This window comes from Crocodylus porosus, unplaced genomic scaffold (assembly GCF_001723895.1).
Source record: "Crocodylus porosus isolate Cpor-Errol unplaced genomic scaffold, CroPor_comp1, whole genome shotgun sequence".
NCBI classification, from domain to species: domain Eukaryota; kingdom Metazoa; phylum Chordata; order Crocodylia; family Crocodylidae; genus Crocodylus; species Crocodylus porosus.
Genome location: NW_017728943.1, coordinates 44778746 through 44801015, shown reverse-complemented (window position 1 = coordinate 44801015; position 22270 = coordinate 44778746). Strand labels below are relative to the sequence as shown.

The 22270-nt window shown below is 43.5% G+C and overlaps 1 protein-coding gene across 4 annotated transcripts in view; it reads left to right on the top strand.

Annotated features, from left to right (window-relative positions):
* The first annotated feature begins 432 nt into the window (after positions 1-432).
* CFAP36 (cilia and flagella associated protein 36) overlaps positions 433-22270 on the top strand; it is a 51541-nt gene continuing 29703 nt past the window's right edge. For 2 of the 4 annotated variants that reach the window (XR_002103551.1, XM_019549260.1), the window contains exons 1-4: positions 438-586; positions 6331-6395; positions 12986-13087; positions 19594-19708. Coding sequence is in view for 3 of the 4 variants with exons in the window: in XM_019549260.1 (XP_019404805.1) it covers positions 478-586; positions 6331-6395; positions 12986-13087; positions 19594-19708 (391 nt within the window). In the remaining variant the exon portion in view is untranslated. Of the gene's footprint in view, positions 587-6330; positions 6396-12985; positions 13088-19593; positions 19709-22270 lie in introns of all 4 variants that reach the window. The other 2 variants (XM_019549262.1, XM_019549261.1) reach the window with 2 other exon arrangements.

The window sequence follows — 22270 nt, the reverse complement described above, 5'->3', positions numbered from 1 at the left end:
GGCCAGAGCCAAGCCCTCAGCGTGACCAAGGTAGCAGCTTTCCCCTGTTCTGCTGAGGACCGGGAGGAGGGGCGCTGCTAACGTCTCTCCCCGCCTTCGGAACGCGTCGCCGCACGCACCCCCAACGCGCACCGCACCCCGCAGGCGACCACTGAGGCGGGCTCCTCCTGCGCTTGCGCAGGCCGGATACTGTTAGGGGTGGGGTCACAACATTCTTTCTCCCCGCCCCGCCTCGCGGTGGCTCAGTGCAAGGAGAGAGGAACCGGGCAGGGCGATGGCGTCCCCGTCTCCATGGCGACGGGGAGGGGACTGGAGAGAGCTCCGCCCCCAACCGCCGGCCGCGGAACGTTGCATCGAGCACCCGAACAGCCTGTGACGAGTGACGAGTTGCCATAGTGACCGAGCCCCCCGCCCCAACCGCCGCAGCTGCATCCGGGGCTTTGCCCGCCCCCTTCGCCTGAGGGCGGTGGCGGTGCGATGGCGGCGGAGGGAGAGGCGGACTGGGTGGTGGACAGCCTCGCCGCCTTCTTGCGCGGGCCTGTTTGGTCCGGCCCCGTCCTGGAGTTCATGGAGCAGAAGTGCGCGGGTGAGGGGCCACGGGGCGGGCGGGCTGGCGCGGCTCCCCGAATTCCTCCGGGATGGGCCCGACGGGCTGCCCGCGCTTAGCTAGGACAGTACCGTATTGGGAGCTCAAAATGATCATATTAGCTGAAAAATTATCTTGCACTGGAAAAAAAAAAGCGAACCAATATGCAAATTAATCTTCTTATGTGCTTTGTATTGCTTGCTGTAAGTCCTGGTGAGGGAGTGAGACCTGGGCCAAGGGAGTGAGACCTGGGCCATCAAAGTTGAAGCATTTCTTTATTTTGAGGCCAGTCCTCGTCAGAAAGTGCCATCAACACACTCAAAAGTGAGTTAAGACTCTGTGAGAGGGACTTGGGTTTTGCCTATGCTGCATCATTGAGCTGCCTCAGAAGTGACTGTGCATTTTGGATGCTATTAGTATTATCGATCATATGTTGTATTAGGTGAAATTATTGTACAGATACGATAATTATCGTACATCTGGCGACACTGGGCATCCGACGGGGCTGAGCAGCACCCTGAGAGCCGGGCTGGGTGGGAAAACTCTCACACCAGGAGGATGGGGAAGCTGTGGGACCTGCTACCTGGGGAGGTTGGGCAGATCGACAAAGCCCCGGCTGGGATGAGGTAGTTGGGGCTGGTCAGGCTCTGAGCAGGGGTTGGACTAGACCAGTGGTTCTCAGCCTTTTTTGTACCAGGACCTATTGGTAAACATCGATGGCCAGTCCTGTTCTAGTGCCCCTCACTCCCAACCTGTTACCTCCTTCCCTTGAACCCCAAGCAGTCCTTCGCAGGCTGGAACTTTGCCAGCCTGCGAGGGAAAAGCTGTGTTTCCCACATTTTTCTCCTTTAAAATAGAATCCATTTTTAAAGTTTGTTAGCAACCCTCTCATATATACTTACGACCCACTTTTGGGTCATCATGACCCATGGGTTGAGAAACGCTAGACTAGACGTCTCTCCCACAGTCCCTCCCACTCCTCATCTTCTGTGATGTTGTGTTAAATAGGAATCAGTGCTAAGAGCATCATGTCCTGTGGGGCCCCCCACCACACTGTCTCAGTAGGCTGGGGGTATCAAGCTGGTTTGCTTCTGTACTAGCCCATCATGGCCAGCTCTACGTGCTCCTGTTCCGCACCCTCAATTGTCCTATCCCATCCAGATGCTAAGTCCCCAGTGGATGAACTTGTGTGCTACTCTGATCCCGCTAGCCACTGGGGATCTCAACTGGTGGCTTCTCCACGGAGCCGGTGCCACAGGCATATGTATCTGGTGCACTTCATGTTCTCTCTACCTGTCCCTTCTGCCAGCAAGGGAGGTCCTAGCACATGCCTACCTGGAGTGCCAGGCCACAGCCTTTTCAGTGCCTCCTCCAGAGCCTTCTGCTGCACAACTCCCTGCACTTTTTTTGCGCACTTCCCATCTGTGGCCCCAGCAAGTCCTAGGACTCCTTGCCCTAGTGCAGGGGTTTTCAACCTTTTTGGATCAGTGTACCCCCAGCGGTGGTATGCGGAGCAGTGTACCCTGGGTGGCAGGATGCAGAGCGGGGGAAGGGCGAGAGGGGTAGTGCGTGGCCAGATGCAGAGAGACGGCAGCTGCTGCGTGCGAGCTTCCTCCATCCCTGGCATCTGGCTGGGTGGGCAGCGCCGGCGCAGCAGTGCAGGATGGTGCGTGGCAGCGGCTCCATCCTTGCCCACCCGTGCATACCCCTTAGGGCTTTCTCAAATACCCCTAATTAACAACTGCTGCCCTAGTGATATACCTGACCAGGAAGGAGGTTCTGGCCAGAAGGACCCCTGAGGACTGCAGGGTTACTTTCTTGTCTTGGCTCCTTGGACTTGTTTGAGGACCAGCGAGCGCTGCTCAGTGTCCCTTGCCTTTCAACCTATGACTTCACTCTAGTCCTTGTTTTCTTTTTAGCTGTCCCCCAAACTCAGTGGATATGTTTCAGTGGCTTCCCTACTAAGGGAGGCTTATAGTTGTTCCTTGATGGGCTCAAGCCCATGACCCACTAGGTACATCAAGCAGCCTGTCCTGTCATGGCCTGAGTTCTTTGCGGTGTGTTGTAGCAGACAGATGTATGTGTATAAATGTGCAAGAAGTTTTTCTTGCATCAGTTGTGATGGCTCTGTTGATAGAACACTTTTGACTATCCCTTTTGACTAACACTTTTGGCTGCCCCTTTAGGGTCACTATCACTCACCTGCCACTCTACACTCCCAACTACCTGGAAATCTGAGTGTCTTGCCTGCCATGACTTTGGCCTTATATTAAGTATGGGCACTCAGTCCAGGTTGGGAGACAGATACTTAGATGCCTCACTCTTTCCATCATTGTTGGGACAGCTCTCCACAGACAGTCTTCATGTCACAGGGGTTCCAGGCTGCACCCTCAAACAGCCCTTGTGTTGCCAGTTTGCTGCCCCACATCCCCAAACAGTCCTCCTATCACAGGTTTCCCATCCTGCAAACCAAACAGTTCACAGTTCCTGGCTGGCTATGCTTCCTAGTCCTTCCCAGGGTTCAGTCCTACAGAGGTCAGGCCTTTACCTTTCAGCATCTTCTATTCCCACTCAGTGGGCTTCATATTGGCTCCCCACTCTCCTGGATCCAGCTCTGGCTTCTGCTCCATCCTGAGCACTCTGCTGTCCTGTAAGCAACTCACCAGCTGTTAGCTGCAGCCTTATATTTTCAGAAAAAGGGACCTGGCCTACCCTGCACTTACTCTTAAAGAAGCAAACTCCCTTTTCTCCACCTTCTCTGTAATGGGGCCCTATGAACATCAGTTCATATGAAATACAGTCTTTATTTACCATTTAACTTTTTGTATTTTACTGTGTGTTTGATAGTAGCGGTTAAGGGTAGTTACACATACACACAATAAGTGATAGTTCTTGCCCAGAAAAAAGTATAATTTAGATATGTTGAACTTTCTAAACTAATTGTTGCTTCATTTTTTGAGTTTCAGTTTGCACCTCATTAATATCTTACTGCTAAATTCCATTCTGACTTACTCCCCCTTTTCCCCTTATTTACTTTAAGATAGTTAAAGTAGATGTTCTTGGTTATTTCCATGGAAATATTTGCTTCACCTCTGACGTTGGGTGCTCTTTAATAAGCATTGTCACTGTATTTCTGAGCAAGACCTGATATTTTACCCTGAAAAAGCATGGAACTGGTATTTACCTATTCTGTCTTAAGGGGAGCTGTGGGCAGTTAAAAACCTGCATAGGGGCAGTGATATTGATCTGTGTCCTCTTGGCTGGAGCATTTTTATTGTTAATTCTCCAATAGATCTTTTTCTAATGGGGAATAATTTCTCATTAAAAAGTAACATAAGTGATGGCAATATAAACAGTTATCTTTTGTGTGCATACAATTTGTGGGCACAGCTGTGTGGACATCCTGGAGTAAGCTAAAACATGACTGCAGCAGAACCTCTGTCACCATCTCAAAGGCAATTTAAAATTCCTCTCTTCCTACTTTTCCAGTGCTTTAAACAAAACCAAAATAAAAAAAAGAGGTAATGACATCTTACCAGGCTGCATCAAGTATCATCTCAGTGAACTGAAGACCTAATCTCATTAAGGTTTAGAGATTATTGGTTTCAGTCTTGTTTACATGAGTTTCTGAGCCTACTCTACACTTATTTTCATCTGGTATGTTGCCTGTGGTCCTTTGAACATGTTACATTAAAGATGTGATGAAGATGTTAATTGCATCATGAATAATAACAGTACTACATGTTCAGCCAATTTATGGTGCCATGAAATGGCAAACTGGCTGCAAAGAAATTCTACAAATACCTGGAATATCTTTATGGCTTGTTTGTATAGTACCATAAATGGAGTGTGTAGTACCCTCATCCTGATGCTGATATCCAGCTGATTGTCACATTAGCATGGCGTAGAGGTCAGCATTAGGACCATGACATCCCCAGTCCTAGTGCCAAAAATAGAGGGCTCCCTCTGCCTTGAATTTGGCGACCCCATGCGCTATAGCATGGTATTTTAAAATGTCAGGCAGTGGGGAGCTGAGCTGTACAGGCAGTTTTTAGATGTCTTGGGGCATGTAGACCCTGGAATGGGGGGAGGCTCCCTGATGTCCTGTGAGTTCTAGAAACCATACATGCAGCTGGGCAGTCCCATTGCCAGGACTGACAATCAGCTGATTGTTGGTTTTAGAACTGGATTGGGAATAGGGACAGCTCTAGGACAGACCCACCCCTCTGCTGGATCTGCAGGGATGGGCCAAGGGTAGTTCCATAGTGCTGTGACTGGGATCTGAGGAATTTTATCCCCCCTCCCAAACATTGTGCATCCTGCCAAGCACATCTGGTATGGCAGGGGCCACAGTGTTTGGGAGGGGGCATAAAATTCCTCTGATCGCCATCACATCATTATCTTAACATCTGCCAGGTGCTCACGTGCTGTTTCTTGTGCACTTGGTTCAGGACAGGCTTTTCACATACTTTTGTTGCGTCTGAGAAGGAATCTGCACATAATTGAAAAAAGGTGCTACTGTGAAATCTTGCGAGTTATTTGACAATATAAGGTGATCAGTTCTTAACATTGGCTGGGTGATAATGAGGAATTCTACTCCTCCTCCCCTGCCCTCGACACATTTTTCTTTTTCCCTGAATTGAAGGATCCTGAACAGGGAAAAATGCTGTGGCTACAGAGCAGCTCTATCACCTCTGATGTACCTAAGGACCACCAGCTGTTGGATAATGGGATGGCAGCACAGGTAGAAATCATCTCCCTTGTGCCACTTAGTTGTGATCAGAAGGTGTACAGGCCAAAGCTGAGGCCACAGTCAGCAAGCTATGACCTTTTTCAGTTTAACCACTGAAAATCAGGGCAGGAAAGGGGACAGGCTTTTAAATCTGCTTTTCACACTAGCCTGAAGTAATGGAAGGAACAGGAGATGGACAACAGGCCATGGACTATATTAGGGGCCCAATCTTAAGGAGTTCCCAGAGGCTTCTTTGTAGATTAGTAGATTAAAGAAAACCACTCTATCCAATGGGACTCAGATCTAAGTCTAGAAGATCCCATTAAGCATCTCTGTGTTGCTTAGTTTTAGTTCTCAAACTGTATATTTGTCTCCAGAGATCATAGGCAGACAAAGTTTTTGGTTAGATGTGATATATTTTATGAGACTAACTAAGTAGTTGGAAAAATTGTTCTTTGCAAGTTTTCAGCCACAAATGGCCTTCTTCAGGTATAGGGAGAATTCGTTGCCTCCAGAGATAACATCCTTGTTAACAGTAGTATATGGAGATGAGAGATAACAGACCTGATTACCCACCCATCAGCCTTATTATCTTTCTACAAGTTTGTGTACATACAGTGAAGCTCTTACCTTTCTCTAAAAGTGCAAAATTTCAAGAAGTTAAATGACTAAAGGATGTCAAACAACAAGAATGCACTTTTTGTAGAAAAATAATGATTAAATTCAGGCTCCCTGACCAGTTGTTTAAATCACAATTTAAATCGATTTGATTTAATCAGATCCACTCTGAAACAAAATGAGATCATGTTATTTCTGCTCATAACTTATGTTTCCTTGACAACAGAGTTATGTTCAAATATTACTTTTGAATATACAAAGGTAATCTTACTGTGTAAGGTTTAGTAATTAATTAATTTGAAGGTCCCTATTTAATATTCCAGTGTCTTCAAAACTATTTTAACTGCTGACATGTACATTTTGAAGAAGAAAATGTCTCTTTTTTTCTCCCCAGTTTTTGATGATGAAGAAGAAAGCAAACTGTCTTATACAGAGATTCATCAGGAGTACAAAATTCTGGTGAGTACTGTTCACTAATTATGCTTAGCCTTATAAGTAATGTATATTATAATACTAAAAAGAAGCATTTTATGCAAACTCATAATTATCTAGTTCACTGATTTTTTTTCAGTCAGGGTGCCAATGCAGTCTGGAATGCCTTGAGATCCTTTTAATGGTGCCATGGGATGCCACACAACATTATCACTGTTAGGTGTTCAAACATCTATACAATTCATAAGGTAAACCAGAGATTTTGAATAGGAATCCCTAGTGTCAAAAGGATTCTGATCTGTTGTGGTCTTTCTGAGTTATTTGCAAAAGAAGAATGTCTGTCTTATTTTTCTGTAGCCAAAAAATAAGTGAAAACTAAGAGCTGAAAATTATTTTATCCTACTTAATGTGACTGTAGAACTCTTCATTATTCATATAAATAACTACTATTTTTTAAAATTCCTAGTGAGTTCCTGGCTTCCAAAGTATGTTGTGACCATTATCTCCACAGGATAATTATTTACTATGCAGAAAGTAGTCCTATTATCAGACTTCAGAGGCATTTTCTGTGGGGTTCCTCAAGTCTTAGAAGCTTGAGGGCCACAGGTTTAGTTATCTAAGGATTTTAAAGGTTTTTCCCACTTTAGTTTCTGAAAATTATTTATGACAAAGGCCTGTATTTTAGAGTGACGTGATTACTAACTTTGGTGTATGGTAAACAGATCATTATGGAGGCATTGTCTGTGGCTTTAGTTAAGATTGGTTTGAGTTCTTTATGTAAAAGTAAGTTGAAATCCCTGAGTAAGAGTTTTCCCTGAAAGAAGGAGTAATCAGCCCCATGTTTTGTCTGTTGCTGAATTGTTAAGGAGTCTAAAATATGCTTCCCCAACTGAGCTGTCAAAAAGTCCAGTCTCCAGAGAGAAGACCCCTTCCCTTGTAGCAACCAATCATATACATTGCAGCTCTTTTAAAGACTGGAAGTAGAGTTTTACAAAAACAGTTGGAAATCCGTTATGACAAATTAAGAGGAGGCAAAGAGCTGGCTAGTGTGTAGGCCTTTGGAACATGGAAACATATCATAACCCAGGAACTCTGTTCAGTCCAGTGTCCTGTCACTGTTAGTGGCCAGCACCAGATATTTCAAAGGAGAACATAAGAAACCCCTAGGCTAGGGACAGACATAACACATAAACCAGTGTAAGTGATCAGAAACTGGTGTAAACCTGTAACAGAACAGATGTTCAGTGCATATAAACCAGTTTGAATATGGCTGAAACAGATTTGAGATAAACCTGGTTGAATGTAGTATCAGACTTAACTGATTTGGGTCAAACTGGTTTATGCAGTGTCTGTCCCAGACCCTTTGCTGGTTTAAGCTAAACCAGACACCCCCAGCATGCTCTCTGGGTTGGACGGAGCTCTCTGCTCCCTGGATGCAGCTCTGGCAGAGACTTGCAGGCACAACAGGTCTGTTGGCTTCCCTGTGCCTCTCTCCCTCCCCTCAGTTGCTTAAGGATCCCTTCCTCCTCTCTCCCACAACACAGCATGTGGTATGCTAGCTAATTCTGTGTAAGGTAGATAAGACAGTGTCTGCTTAGAGCTTTTTGGAGGTAATCGGCAGCTCAAATGGTAATGTCCCTGCATTCCTTCTTTTGGAAAAAGCTGTTTAAGAAGAGCTTGTAATGAGCGAGGCTTTGTTTTCTGATGGGGTGTTAATTGCTGATAACAGAGCTGATAAATGCTCTGTTACCAAGGGGGTGGATCACACCCCCCTCACCTCAGCCCTGTGGAAGGGAAGGGAGGGCTGCTCTAGTGCACTCTGGCTTGTAGCCGGAGCCACTGCAGGCATGTGCCTGCATTTCTGGGATGTCTATCTGGTTACAAAATTTAGACTAACCTTCAAAGATTGAATCTGTTCAGGCTCAGGCTTTTTGAATTCCTGTCCCTAGCCCATGTGAGGAATTATGAAATTGTCAACTACTTCATAGAAAAGATTTATTTCCTATACCCCCATCAGTTAGTTTTGGCTCATGCCGTGAAGCTTGGGGGTGATATTCCTTTTGAAAATTATTTTATTTTCCTTAGTATAACTGTGGGAGTCTTCATTACTCATATAAAAGAGCTACAGTTTTGAATCCTAGTGAGTTCTTAGCCTTACCTTGTGACAATGAGTTCCACAAGTTAATTAAACATTGTGTAGAAAGCATTCCCATTATCAGGCTTCAATTTATTGTTGTTCAGCATCACTGATTATTCCATTATTATTCAAGAATAAACAGGAGTAACTGATGAACATTTTTATACCATGTAATATTTAATTTACGGTTCATGAACCATCTGATTTGTGTAATGTAAAAAATATAGATTTTTCAGGCTTTTTTTTACCTATGGAAATCTTTCCAGTACTAATAGCTTTCAGTGCCTGTTTCTGAACTATTTCTGCAATATCTTTTTTGAGGCAGGATAATCAAGCCTGAACACAGGATTCTAGATGATGTTATAACTTTGATTTATATAGGTGTTACCTTTGTTTCTATTTTGGTTAAGGCAGAACCTATTTTTGCAAATGTTTCTCCATGCCTAAGAAATGTAAACCACTTTTTTCCCCACCATCTTTTCATCCATGCATTGGGATTCTGATGTTCCCCCTATTTTGCTGGAGAGAAGCCTTTTGACAAATCAAAATTAAGCTTATAGGATCTCTTTCATATATCATCTTAGTAACAGTGATGTAAAGTTTATCACAACCTCACAGTCCCTCCCAACACTGCTAGAAATATTTAAAATGTTTTATGAGTTTTGTCACTATTATGCCTGGCAGGGAAAAAAAATCACCACATGCTTCTGTGCAGCAACACACACACTGCTATTGATATGGTAACAGTATCCAATGAGTGGCTTTTTAAGTGAGTAACAAATGTTTTACTTAGTGAATTAATTATACAGTTCCCAGAGATCGTTGCTATTGATAGTTAGATTGGCACAGAAGTCTGTGCAAAGACAAAAAACAATTACGTAAAGCATCTGTGTTGAGTGTAAACTATTAATTCTGTTGTATCGACTCTGTTTTCCAAACTTAAGAAAGCTATTACCGTATTTATTTGCATACCATATATACACCCTTTTTCTAAAAAATCAGCCCTCCAAAATTCAGGTGCATGTCTTACACAGGGAAACTGATTTTTCTTCTCTAGGAATGGAAGCATGGCTGGCAGCTGTACTGGCTGCTGTGCTCCTCTTCGGGGGGGAGGGGCAGGGTTCATGGTTCAGGATCAGAGCTACAGTGTTAACTCTTTCACAATAGCTGTGGGAGGTTTAGAACACTAGCTTTGGCTAATGCTGAAGAGTGTACTCTGTCTTTGCTCTCAAGAGTCAGCCACAACTGTGGAAATCTTTTTTTCTTTTTGCCTTCGTAAAACTAGGTTTAGGTATTATTTGGGTGCGTCTGGTATGCTGACGGCATGCACAATTTTTTTTTAATTATATATTTTGATACTTCAAATTCAAATACTTAAAGAAATTGTCAAAACTGTAAGAACACAGATCTGGAAGGAAGGTTCTGCAGTCACAGGAAACCATATAATGCATGTTAAGTCCAAAAGAACATCCATCCAGACCTCATTTCCATACAACACAAGTCACACAGCACCTTTTAATATCCTGTTACGAATTAAGGATCTTCAATACAAAATACCCCTAAAGCCTCAAATCTTACATTGTGACACAAGAAGAGAGCAAGAGCATTACTTTGCCTTAGGCACCTGTGATAGCGGTGAATTTCTTAAAATAGGGAACAAATATTTCTCCAACACATTCATCTCAGTAGATTTCCAGGTTGGATCCTATACTCATGCAGACACAAGCCAGCTGTGCACGGGCTCTACATGGCTGTATCAGCTCTGGCAGTGGCGATGGGGAGGGGCTGCTTTTACCCTGCACTGAGCAGCTGTTTCTCTCCTGCACCACCACTGCTGAGCCTGGGCCCCAGTGCCTGCTCCAGACTCTCCCGTCCAGGCTGAGCAGTAGCAGTAGCAACAGCAGCGGTGGCAGCAGCTGGGCAGAAACTGTTGCTTGGCATGGGGGGAAAAGTGGCTCCTCTCTTTTGCCACCACTGGGCAGTTCTTGGTGCAGCTGCCTGGAGCTTGTCCCATGCAGGGCTGCCCTGTGTCTTTGTCCCTACCACCTCTGGGCTGCCCAGTGTGGCAGTGATTACAGTGCAGAGCAGCTGCAGGGCAGTCCAGGGTGTTGACCGAGATACAGGGCAGCCTGGCATGTTGTGGGATCCAGGCAGCTGCACCAAGAACTGCGTGGTGGTAGCGAAGGGGAGAGGCCGCTTTCCCTCATGTTGAGCAACAGTTTTTGCCCAGCTGCTGCTGCTGCTCAGCCCTGACGGGCAAGCCTGGAGCAGGCAGGGCACATGGGGTCAGGGCTGCATATGCTGGTCTGCATTGCGACCTCAGGGCTGGGGCCAGTAGTGGCATTAGCCAGAAAGAGCCACCCTAGCTCTGCTGCATGCCCAGGGGTGGCAGGACGTGCCATGGCCGGTGGGGGTGCAGAGTGGGCACAGGATGTGCTGGGCTGTGTGCTGTAGGCAGTGGCAGGGAGGTGCTGCAGGATGTGTGGGCTCTGAGCTGTTGCAGGCCAGGGGGGGCACACTTGGATGGGTGCCATGTGCACCCCACCATAGTCACAAACCCCCCCCCCAGTCACAGATCCTTCAAACACTGCACCCACCCACACCCTCGCCCACACTCACAGTCACGTGCCTCTGGGGGGAGCCCCAGTTGCTGCTACATGCACGCAGCCCACCACACACATGCACCCGCACATACTCCACAGCCCTCCACAAATCCCATACCTACCCACACATCTCCACAAACCACCCCATACCCACCAACATCCACACATACCCTCACAGCTTCCCCCACACCTCACATACACATCCATAGCCTCCCACAAACTCCATGCCCATCCACCCACACCAGGCAGAAGCTCCACTCCCCACTCACCAGCTGTCCCACTGCACGCCCCAACACTTGGTGCCTTTATTTTGAGCTATTATGGAATCACTTCTTTATATACAGTGCAAATACACACAAATCAGGACAAAATATTTTTATTTAAATAAAATTAAAATATGTTGTTATAGATGTTTGATTTCTAGTATATAATTTGTTTTGTTTTGTTTTTCCTGGTTCCAAGATGGCAAACCTCCTTCCCAAAAGGAGTACTTCTAGGGGCAAGGGGAGGGACTTCTGGCGGCAAAGGTCAGAGATTAGGGATGGGACTTCTGGTCCCAAAATTGTGATCAGATGGCAGGGTACTTGTCATGGGGCAGGGTCTCTTATGGCCCTTGACAGCTCACCAAAACTTAAGTGGTTCTGTAGCTGAAATAATTGCTCACCCCTGAATTAGTATTTTATAGGCAAGAATCAGCACTTTAAAAATTGATCTTTTATTCTATTTCATATTTGTGTTTGGCATTTCAGTTAGATTTAAAAAATTGTTCTTATCAAGAAATTTTGAAAAATGCATGTACAGTGTTTGAGTCTTATCATCACATATTGAATTACACTGACTTAGGTGGAAAAGAAGCTGTTTTTATTATACTTGTAAGTGGACTTAGGCATCTAAGTTCAATTATATTCCATTCCACTCAAGTCCTTGAAAAACAGTTAAAATGAAACGTGGGTGGGGCTACCCTCTCCTTACTGCCTTTTTTGATTCAGTCATAAGGATAAGATGGTACATTACCAAAGTAGGGGCACATAAATACATTTTCATGACTTGAACAGGATGAAATAGAATCGTACTTAGGCACCTAAGCCCAGTTAGACACCTAATAGGTACAGCAGTTAGGTCCCTAGTCTTCAGTTAAAATACAGACCTGATAGTTTGGTATTTACTGTTGAAACAAAATGAAGAAAATAAAAGGATTATGATAAAATCTACGTCTTCTGTTTTGTCCACTGATGACTTTACTGTGGTCTTTTCCTTGACTCCCAAATATGGTGATGGAAAGCTGCTGTTGATTTTTGGAAGATGCTTCACATACACATGACAATATGGTGTACCTTGTCTAATACAGTACATGCAAAATCTGGGAACTTGCTAAAGCTGGAAAATGTATATGGTCCTGACATGCCTTATGAGGAATTACGCATATGTTGCATACATATGCCAGAAACAGCTTACTGGGGAAATGGAAAGGAAATTTAGGGCCCAGTTGTAGACTTACCTTGTATATTACAGAAAATAATTTCCCATTTTGTGGGTGTGTGAATTACAAAGGCTGGCTGAATGAGAGAGGTAGACGGAAAGAAGCAGAGGTAGTCTCATATAATTCTGTCTTAGATAAGTTTCACTGTATAAACAAAAATATTTTAACTATATCTTACTTTCTTAATAGTATTGTATTGATTTTCATATGAATTGTATAGAAATAAAAGCTAGGATCTGCATGTGCCTACACCCCTTCCCTCCATTCCATAAATAAAAGCTGGGATCTATCCCCCATAGCAATTGAAGTAAGTGGGGTTTGGTAGAGAAGTTTAAAGCCTGGTGATTTCTATTACTGTTGGGGAAGCAGCTAGTAAAAGGTAAGACTTTTTTTGTAGGTTGAGAAACTGCTAGCCGGTTATCTTAAAGAAGTTGGAATTAATGAAGAAAAATTTCAAGAAGCATGTTCATCTCCTCTTGCAAAATCACATACTTCACAGGTATGATTCCTTTTGTTAAAGATTGGATACATTTTGATAGTGTACTGTTAATTTGATATTTCCACTAATATACGAGAACGGGTATGAAATCTTAAAGTCCTCTCTCAGGCAAAAGTAATGTAGCTATATTTAAGGTATGAATTATGATTAGCACATTTCTTACATTTTATTTGCGGTAATAACACTTGAACACACATTTCTTTATGGCATCAAAAATTTTATGTAAAATGTTTCCTGGCTTTTGCTTTTTTAAAAGCAAGTTTTAAATTGTATTAATTGCACAGTGTAAGTGACTTCACATTCCCTCTTTGATGGTTGGTTGATATCAACTTAAAGGGAGCTCAGAGAAGAATAACAAAAATGATAAGGGAAAGTGGTAGGATTACCTTTTGAATAAAAATTATTGCTTTTCCATCTGATATTTACAGGTCTTAATAAACATGGCTGTGAGGAGGGACAGAGTATAAATTTGTAAGTAATATGAAGGATATCTAAGGGGAGACAGAATTTACTAAAATGGCATGGGATATTGAGTTTGAAAACCATAGTGCAAAGGGAAACTAACAATAACTGTGTGGTTTTAATTAGTTTCTTTTTAAAACTTATTTACAAAATAAGCTCCTGAGTAAAACTAACTAATGTCCCAATCAAGCAAATCACTTAATTTCATGCTTAGCTTTCAGTATCCCTTTGGGTACTTACCAGAGTGCTTAAGATGGTAGCTCCCCAGCTCAGGAGAAACAATGCGTCAGTGTACTCTTACTAGGGCAACCGGGTATTAAAAGGGGATCTTCTCTGCAGGTGCCTGAAAATCTTCAGTGCGTTCTTCATCTGTTCTTGGGCCTGAAGTGAACACTCAGAAATCATATCAGTTGATACAGGCCATGACAGACAGCACCATATATTCACCTATGCCAAAGAATGGTCAAAACTCTGGAACTAATCTTGTTAAGGTGTAGTTTTGTGTGTTACACTGACCTAAATTCCAGAACAGTCAGATAGACTATCTAGGCAGATGCTTTCCTTTGAGTGAGTGGGTGATTGAGGCCTCCATTCTTCAAGTGATCTTTTTGGATTGGGGTTAACCCAGGTTGAAACTATTTAGACCAGATTAACAAGTAGTGTTAAATCTTTTCCAGGGGAGCATGAGTCACATGAACCATATTCATAGCCTTCTTGACATTGATGATGATGATGCCGATACCATATTTTGTTGCATGCTAGTTGCACCCGTTTTTTGTGGAAGTCAGACTATAGAAGAAAAGATTTTTCCGGAGTCATGGCCAATTGTCTGACATACAGCATGTCCTCTGGGAAACAGAACCAGGAAGTGCGGCATCCCAGGACAGCCTGGGTGAGGCAGCAGAAACTTCCTGCTGTTGCAGGACAGTAACTAAGTGGGCCTCATATCCTTGTTAGGGCAGTAGTAAAACATCCAGTCTCAGAGAAAAGTAGCAGCCATCTTGGTGGCCATCAGTCACAGTGGCTACTTGCCCTTTTACAGTGACGAAAAAACAAATTCCCTTGCTTAAGATATGCACCCCAATTTTGGTGTGCTGATTTTTTGCAGGAAATGTGTATGTGGTATGCAGGCAAATAGAATATATGCTTACCATCTGATCTCTGATTCCCAAATTCTTTACAGAGTTCAGACAGGACTGACGACCGGCTCTTAATAGCTTCAGTATGCATGAGGCAGTTCATGTTCCAGAAGGTCTACATCTTTTAACTTTCTATTTCAAAACCCTTTCCTCCCAGATCTGTTATACTACAACAGATGGAAGATTCTCTACGCAGACCTGAATTATACCTTCCATGTCACAGCCTGGGTGTCAGATGGTCTTATCTTTGCTGGTCTGGAACAATCCTGCCTATTGCCAAGAAAAATCCCTAAGTAGACTTGTCTCACTAAGTGGATAAGCAAATCACTTAAGTGGATATGATTATCTTACTGGGGCAAGGTGAATTCCCTAATGCTAAGTAGGAGATCAATATCTATCATCCATGGCAGTGTGTAGATGAAATGAGAGGCATGTGTACATGACACGTTAAAGCAGGCTAAATGCTTTTGCACCGCTTTAATGGTGTCGGTGTTTGCACGCCTCAGCAGCTTATTGTGCATTAATTCCAGCCGCTGTAGGAAGTTCAGCAGTGTAATGCGCTTTAAATGACTTGGGATGCAGCAAACTAAAAGTCCTTGGAGGACTAAAACTCTACAGCTGTGGAGCAAAGCACTGGGCTCTGTGCAGCTCCATGGCTCTGCAGGAAGTCCTGCAGGCAGGCTGACAGTAGCCCAGGAAACCAGCTACACCCAATAAAAGCAGCGAGCCTGATCTTTTTTTCCCTCCCTGGAGCCTGCCTGCCTGAACTGTGCGGTGGCCTGGTGCTTCCCTCTGCAGCTGCAGTGTCCCCCAGGACCACCCAAGCCTGTGGGAGGGTGCCACCTTTGTGTGTGGGGGGCATAGCTGCCAGGGAGGGAAGCACCAGTTCTTCCCCACAGTCCAGGGACCGCTTCCCTCATTGGCAGCTCATCTTCCCCTCCCCACCAGAGAGGAAGATAAGTCAGCGGGGTGTGTGCATGGGGGGAGGAGGGGGTTAATCATCCCTAAGGCAGTGTTTTTTAACACCCATCACTTCAATTTAGGGCCCCCTTTTGTCTACATTGCTTACACCTACACAATAGGTAGGTTATAGGACTGACCTGGGAAAATAAATTCCTAACTTACTGGTCACCTAGAGCCATAGACTTAAGTAATAGGGTTTTTAGCTTATTTTAACTTACCTCTTGCCTTTCCCTGCCACAGGCAAGACTCAGACAGGGTGTGGAGGGGGGGCAGGATTTAGTGGTAAGGGCAGAAGCCTGGGAAATCTAAGAACCAGAGATCACAAGCCTTAAGTCTAAAGGCCAGCATGTAGGCAGGGATGCAGAAAAAAAGCTTAAGACTAGGAAATGGACAGTATTTCAGGGAGCCAGACTTGAGAGAAATCACAACAAGGAATCAGCTGCTAGACAGGTTGAAAGCCCACTGAGCACTACCAGGGCTGCTGCCTATATGTAGCAGCTTCACATAAGCATTTGTTTGAGGGCCACCTGAGGGCTCTCAGGCAGCTGCAGCCAGTCTTGTCCAGGTGACCAGTGCTAGCTGAGGGCTTGTTAATGATCCTGACTCCTGAAACTCCCTCTGCTAACTTCTCTTTCTTCACAGTTGCTTACTTTCCAAGTGGTAAAATGCATTAAGGTAATTAGGTTAAACTAAAGCAATTGTTCTAAGATGTACTTGGCTTGGATTATAATTGCTTTCCAACTTGTGATGTTTGAAACCTCAAGGCTTATTTCCTCTCTCTCCCAACTATACAAGTTGATCCCACAAAAGATATCACCTTACCTCACCTCTTCTGGAGTTGAAACAGAGAGCAGCCAATCCCCAACACTTGGCTAAATTCTATTTAGCAGTCATCTTGGGTTACCACTCACTAGTACTGGGCAGGTGGTGTTTTCCTACAGCACTTGGTTTAAAAACTTGAAAGATCTGACCAGTGTAGTCCTCCTTATTTTTATGAAGCCACCATTTGATCTACTGTCATTTGTGTAATTTGCTACATATGTCAATGAAGATGACCTTGATTGCTTGACAAGAAGTGGCAGGTGAGATCCATGTCCTAGGCCCTGTGCAATTTTCCATCAAGATAAAATATTCTTACAGACACACCCCAGATTTCTGCTGCAGGTGACCATGAAACACCACCCTAAACCAGCACGCCCACTCTCCATTTTTTTCCCTTGCAAAAACCTTGCACATTCAGGAGGGCAAGCTCCATTTCCTGGACTTAAGACTTGCTTTGGCTTTCTGCTGACAAATGAGGGAACCACTGAGATTCTCTTCTCTGTCTAGTCATAGTGGAGAGAGTGCAGGGTCTGGTGATATCTACTCAGTGACTTTCCAGGCTACCAAATAGCCAAGCTGTGTTTTGATATGATTATTAAAACATTCTCCACAAGAACCCAAGAACCATTTGCAGCATTATAGAGAAACATGTCTCCTAGGCATCTGTAAAGAGTTTACTCGGAGCTCTCTCCACATATCTACAAACCACTATGAAGTTTCTGAAGTCTCCCCAAATTGGATTTAGCATTTGGCAAAGTGGTCTTCATCCACTCTTCTCTTGAGACTTTGATATCATCCTCGATGCTATTTACAGATCTGCACAATTGTATTTTGGGAAAGCTTATTAAATAGCAACATCTAAATTCAGCTGTAGCATGAAGAGGAAATACCAGACACTTTAGTCCTTCAGCTAACATATAGTCGTATCTTAGTTACTGTTAGAAAGAGGACAGTAGATATAGTCCAGGTACTTCCTGGTTTGTTTTGTTTTTTTTTAAAGCTAGAGTTATTTATGTCCTGTCCTTTAGAGTTCTGTGTACCTTAGAGAGAATTTTAATTTCTGTCACCTTTAACCTGTTCTGTATGTTTCGAGCCCATATAAAAATTGCTACAAAGTACATCTTGCTACTACTGCATCCTACCCTGGCTTTATATTGCAGACCACCTGCCCCAGTGTTATTTGTCTTCCCAGTATAATTCTGCAAAAAAATGCCTAGTTCCCCTTTAGTAAAAGATGTAATGACTCAGAGTACTAGCTCTTTCATCAGCCATGGAGAAATGAGTGGCTTTTCCTTAATCCCACTTCTGAGCATTCCCTTTCCCTAATGTCAGGGGATGTTGCCTGTGTACCTGGCTTCTGTTGAACTGGAGGAAGAAAATACTGAGCGAGTGGGGTGGGGAAGGGGAAGAGAATTTTGCTATCTATTCCAAGGGTGCAGGATTTCACTTTAAAATAAAATCCAGGTCTTTTAAAAATTCAGAGCACTGCCCTAGGAGACCATCAGCTTTTTATTTTTATTTTTCCTTTTTTATTTTTTACATGCTTTTCATCACAGCTAGAATAGGTGGCTGAAACTATTAAAAAGTGTACATGTTAGACAGAATCAGTAATGCCAACTATTGTAATGCTGTCACAAGACTCAGGATTTCAAAGTCAAAATAGCTGCAACTCACAATCTCCCAAACCAACCCTCAGATTTCTGGATTTTCCTAGCTGGTAAGTGGAGGAAAAGGGGTGAAGGGAGAGGGAAAGGGTTGGGGGAAGGCTGGGGGGTGAGATCGAGGCCTCTGCGGCGAGGGAGGGAGTGGGGCAGGAGCAGGGGCAGGGATGAATGGGGACCTGGGTCCAGGGCGGGTCCTCCAGAGGTGGAAGGGCAGAGGCAGGCTAACCGTTGTAGGCTGGGGCTCTGTGGCCTGCTGCCTTGCCCAAGGAGCTCAGCTGCATGACCGTAGTGTGCCTCCTGCCACTGGGCAGGTAGGGGATGTGCCAGTGTGCTCCATGTCTCCTACCAGCCTGGCAGGCGGCAATGGCATCATGTAGCTGAGCTCCTGGGGCAAGGCAGCAGGGTGCAGAGCCCCAGCTCACCTACCTTGTGGGGGGGCACGTGGCCCCATGCCTCCTCCGTGGGTGTACACTACTGCGGGGGGGCGATGCCCCTCCCTCACACCTCCGGACAACCTGCCCCAGTCCTGGGGCCCCATTTATTCCTGTTCCTCCCCCACTCCCTCCCTTCCTCCCTCTGGGGCCTTAATCTGCCCCCACCATGTCCCTTCCCTCCCCACCACCCCCACTTCCGTCCAGTCCCTTTCCCTGCACTTACCAGCTGGATGTTGTCTGTGTGTCTGTCATTGGCTCTGTGTCAGTCTTTCTGTCTGCTTCTCACTTCCAAGCCACAGCCCACCCCACCTTGCTGCTGCTTCTCACTCCACACCCATAGTACCCTGCATCCTGCCAGGGTGTGTGGGGACCCCCTTCTCTGGGCTCCAAACCTCACACACACCCACAGCCCCCAACATCTTCACAAATACCACCCCCCAGCCCCACACATACTTCAGAAATAGCATCTCATGATATATGTGGCAATCTCTTGATTTTTTTTTTTTTTTTTTTAAGAGTTCATCTCATGATTTTTGGCACGGTGGGGTTGGCAATGCTGCAGAATTTCAGTCTTATTAGGCTCTCAAACCAAACAGCACCATTCCATTTTACAAATAAATTAATTAGATTCTGCTGTTTCAGGGAACTATTTAGGGTTGACGGTCCACCAGCACAAAGTAACAGGACTAGAACCATAAAACAGTACTTTAAAATGCATATAGAAAACAGAAAATCAGATGGTGAATTTTGAACAACCTCAGACAGACGAAGTTTTTTGTTTTCCATATCGGTAAATCCAATCCTCATCTTCAGCTGCTTGTTTCTTCCCCCTCCCCAAAGTTGTTGGTGTTGTATCACCAGTAAGTGTTTATTCTAGGTGATAGATAACACAAAAATGTTTCTAAGTAGAGACAATATAAAGATGTTATTTCTTGCTATCTTGAAGTACACCTTTTGAAATCTGGGCTATTTTGAAATGATCAGTTGGGTTTCTGTTAATTTCTCAGTTTTTTCCCCCACAGGTCATTTTGCAACCTGTACTGGCAGCAGAAGATTTTAGACTCTTCAAAGAAATGATGGTACAAAAAAATATTGAAATGCAGTTGCAAGCCATTAGAGTCATTAAAGAGAGAAACGGTAAGAAGTAATAAATGAGAATTTATTGTTTTTTGTGCATCTTTTCAGCTGTTCTGAGAGCTATGTAATCTGGACAAGTAAGGTAAAATCCTGGCTCAATTAAAGTCAATGGCAAAACTTCCAGGCCAGGATTTCACCCTTACTCTACAACTGGTTCTGTCAATCATAGCTTTTAAAAGGGAAATAAAAGTTAGCCAAAGCCTGTTAGACTATTTTATGAAATCTAAATTTAATTTAGTTTAAGAATTGTGCAGATCAGTGTGGGGTATTATAACAGTACCTATAACTGGGTGCAACATGATTGTTATCTGGAATACAGCAACCATTGTCAAGCTGGCCACACTCTCACTCCATATAGAATAAAGACTAATGGATTTGCAGAGCAGCAAGTTCCCTTTGTGCTTACACTTACTATATTCTCAAACCTCTCTATGTAGCTGCACAGCAAGTTGTGTTCAAGGGGATGCACATTCAAATATTATTTTGTCACCCTCTTACTTCAATATACTTGTGTATACTCAGTAATTCGAGCACGATTATCTTCCAGGCACTTCTCTCAGTTTTTTATCTCAACAAGCTCAAGCTTTCCTGAATCTCAAAGTTTAGTAATTTCCTTCTTCCTATTTGCTGTGTCTATAGCAGAGGATTGCATGTGTAAGTTTTCTGATTTTATTCAGAAAAATTGCATATAATCATTTAGAAAGATGTCTGGGTTTTTTTCTTAACCATGAGGATACATAGGAGAAATATTAATTGCATTAGTTTTTAAATTACTTTGAAATTCCACATTTTAAGCCAGCATTAAAATAATACCTGTGAAAAGGAAAGCAGCATGATTTAAATCATGACTTAAATCACTGGCCAGGAAGCCTAGATTTAATCACTGATTTCTACAAACAGTACATTCTTGTTGTTGGATATCCTTTACTCATTTAACTTCTTGAAACTTTGCATTTTTAGAGAAAGGTAAAGGGCTTGACTGTGTGTACATAAACTTGCAGAGAGACAGTAGGGCTGATGGGTGGGTAATCAGGTCTGTTATCTCTCATCTTCATATACTGCTGTTAACAAGGATGTTATCTCTGGAGACAACAAACTCTCCCTATGCCTGAAGAAGGGCATTTGTGCCTGAAAGCTTGCAAAGAATATTTTTTCAACTATTTATTTGGTTTAATAAAAGATATCACATCTACCCAAAGGACCTTGCCTGTCTACGATCTCTGGAGAGACAAGTCTACAGCATGAGAAATGAAACTACGCATCACACAGAGATGCTTAATGTGGTCTTCTAGACTGAGCACTGAGTCCCATTGGGTAGAGTGGTTTTCTTTAATCTTTACTAATCTATAGAGAAGCCTCTGGGAACGCCGTAAGATTGGGCCCCTAATATAGTCCATGGCCTGTTGTGACCTATTTAAAAAACTTCTAAAAAGGTTACATGAATATATTGTGTCAAATAGAATATACTAATCGCTATTCCATGGTGATATCTCTGAGATTTAACATATATTAAATTAAAACTATCTTTATATATTATTTTTAAAAGCATCTTGAATTTTAAAAAATGATTAAATCAAATACATTCTAATTCAAATAACAAGCCCAATTTTTTTTAATAATTTTTTATCCACTGAGAAGGTTAGTAAGAAGAGGCAGCAGGAAATTAGGTGGAGGCTCTGTTCTCAGCTGTAGTTGAGCTGAGCATGGCTCCATGCAGAATTGCCCAAGGCAGAAGTGGTATAGGTTGTAGTTGTCCAGTTTCTCCAAGTGCAGTGCCTTGTATATGTTGAGGGAGAGTTGCTAGGGCTGTTTTCTGTTTGCTATCAGTTGTCTGTCTTTTTAAACCATCATAAAGGAACTAGTTTAGAATATAGATTGGGACACAAAAGATAAACAAAAATATAAGGTTTTTTAATATTCTTTATTTACAACACAGTATGCAAATATACATGATGCTGCGTCACTGTAGCAACATGCTATGGCCAAAAACTGTGACACCACATCTGTGTCGCTGTAGTGACACGCTCCCTCGGTATAGTGCATTGCTATGGTGACACAGCTGCTAGAAATAAGCATGTGCCCCGCTGACATTGTAGTATGAGCTGTTACTTTGCCATCATTTAGTACTTTCTTTCGGAAGTACTAAATAACGGAACAGTAATGACAGTGCCATAGGAGCGTGTGTAGACATACACACTTAGACACATACCTATGCAACATAAATTGAACTGCAGCAGAAGGACATACACATTTCAAAGTCATACTTACAAAGTTAAATGTTAGAATGAAGGTTGTTTGTGCAGGCTTAATTTGGTCCCCTTGTGTGTTTGCATTATGATATAGTCTTCACGTGATTGCATCATATTTTTTCTACAGTTACCTGCTTCTTTCAGTGCACCAAATGAATAACATTCACTGAATAGGTAGCAAGTCTGTCTTTCTTTTTTTTCTTATTATTCTGTGTGTGACCCCATGCCATATTTATTACACATGATCCAACTGCACTACAGAATAATTCATTTTTTATGGTCTTTTGTAACTTTCATTGTCATAATATCCCAG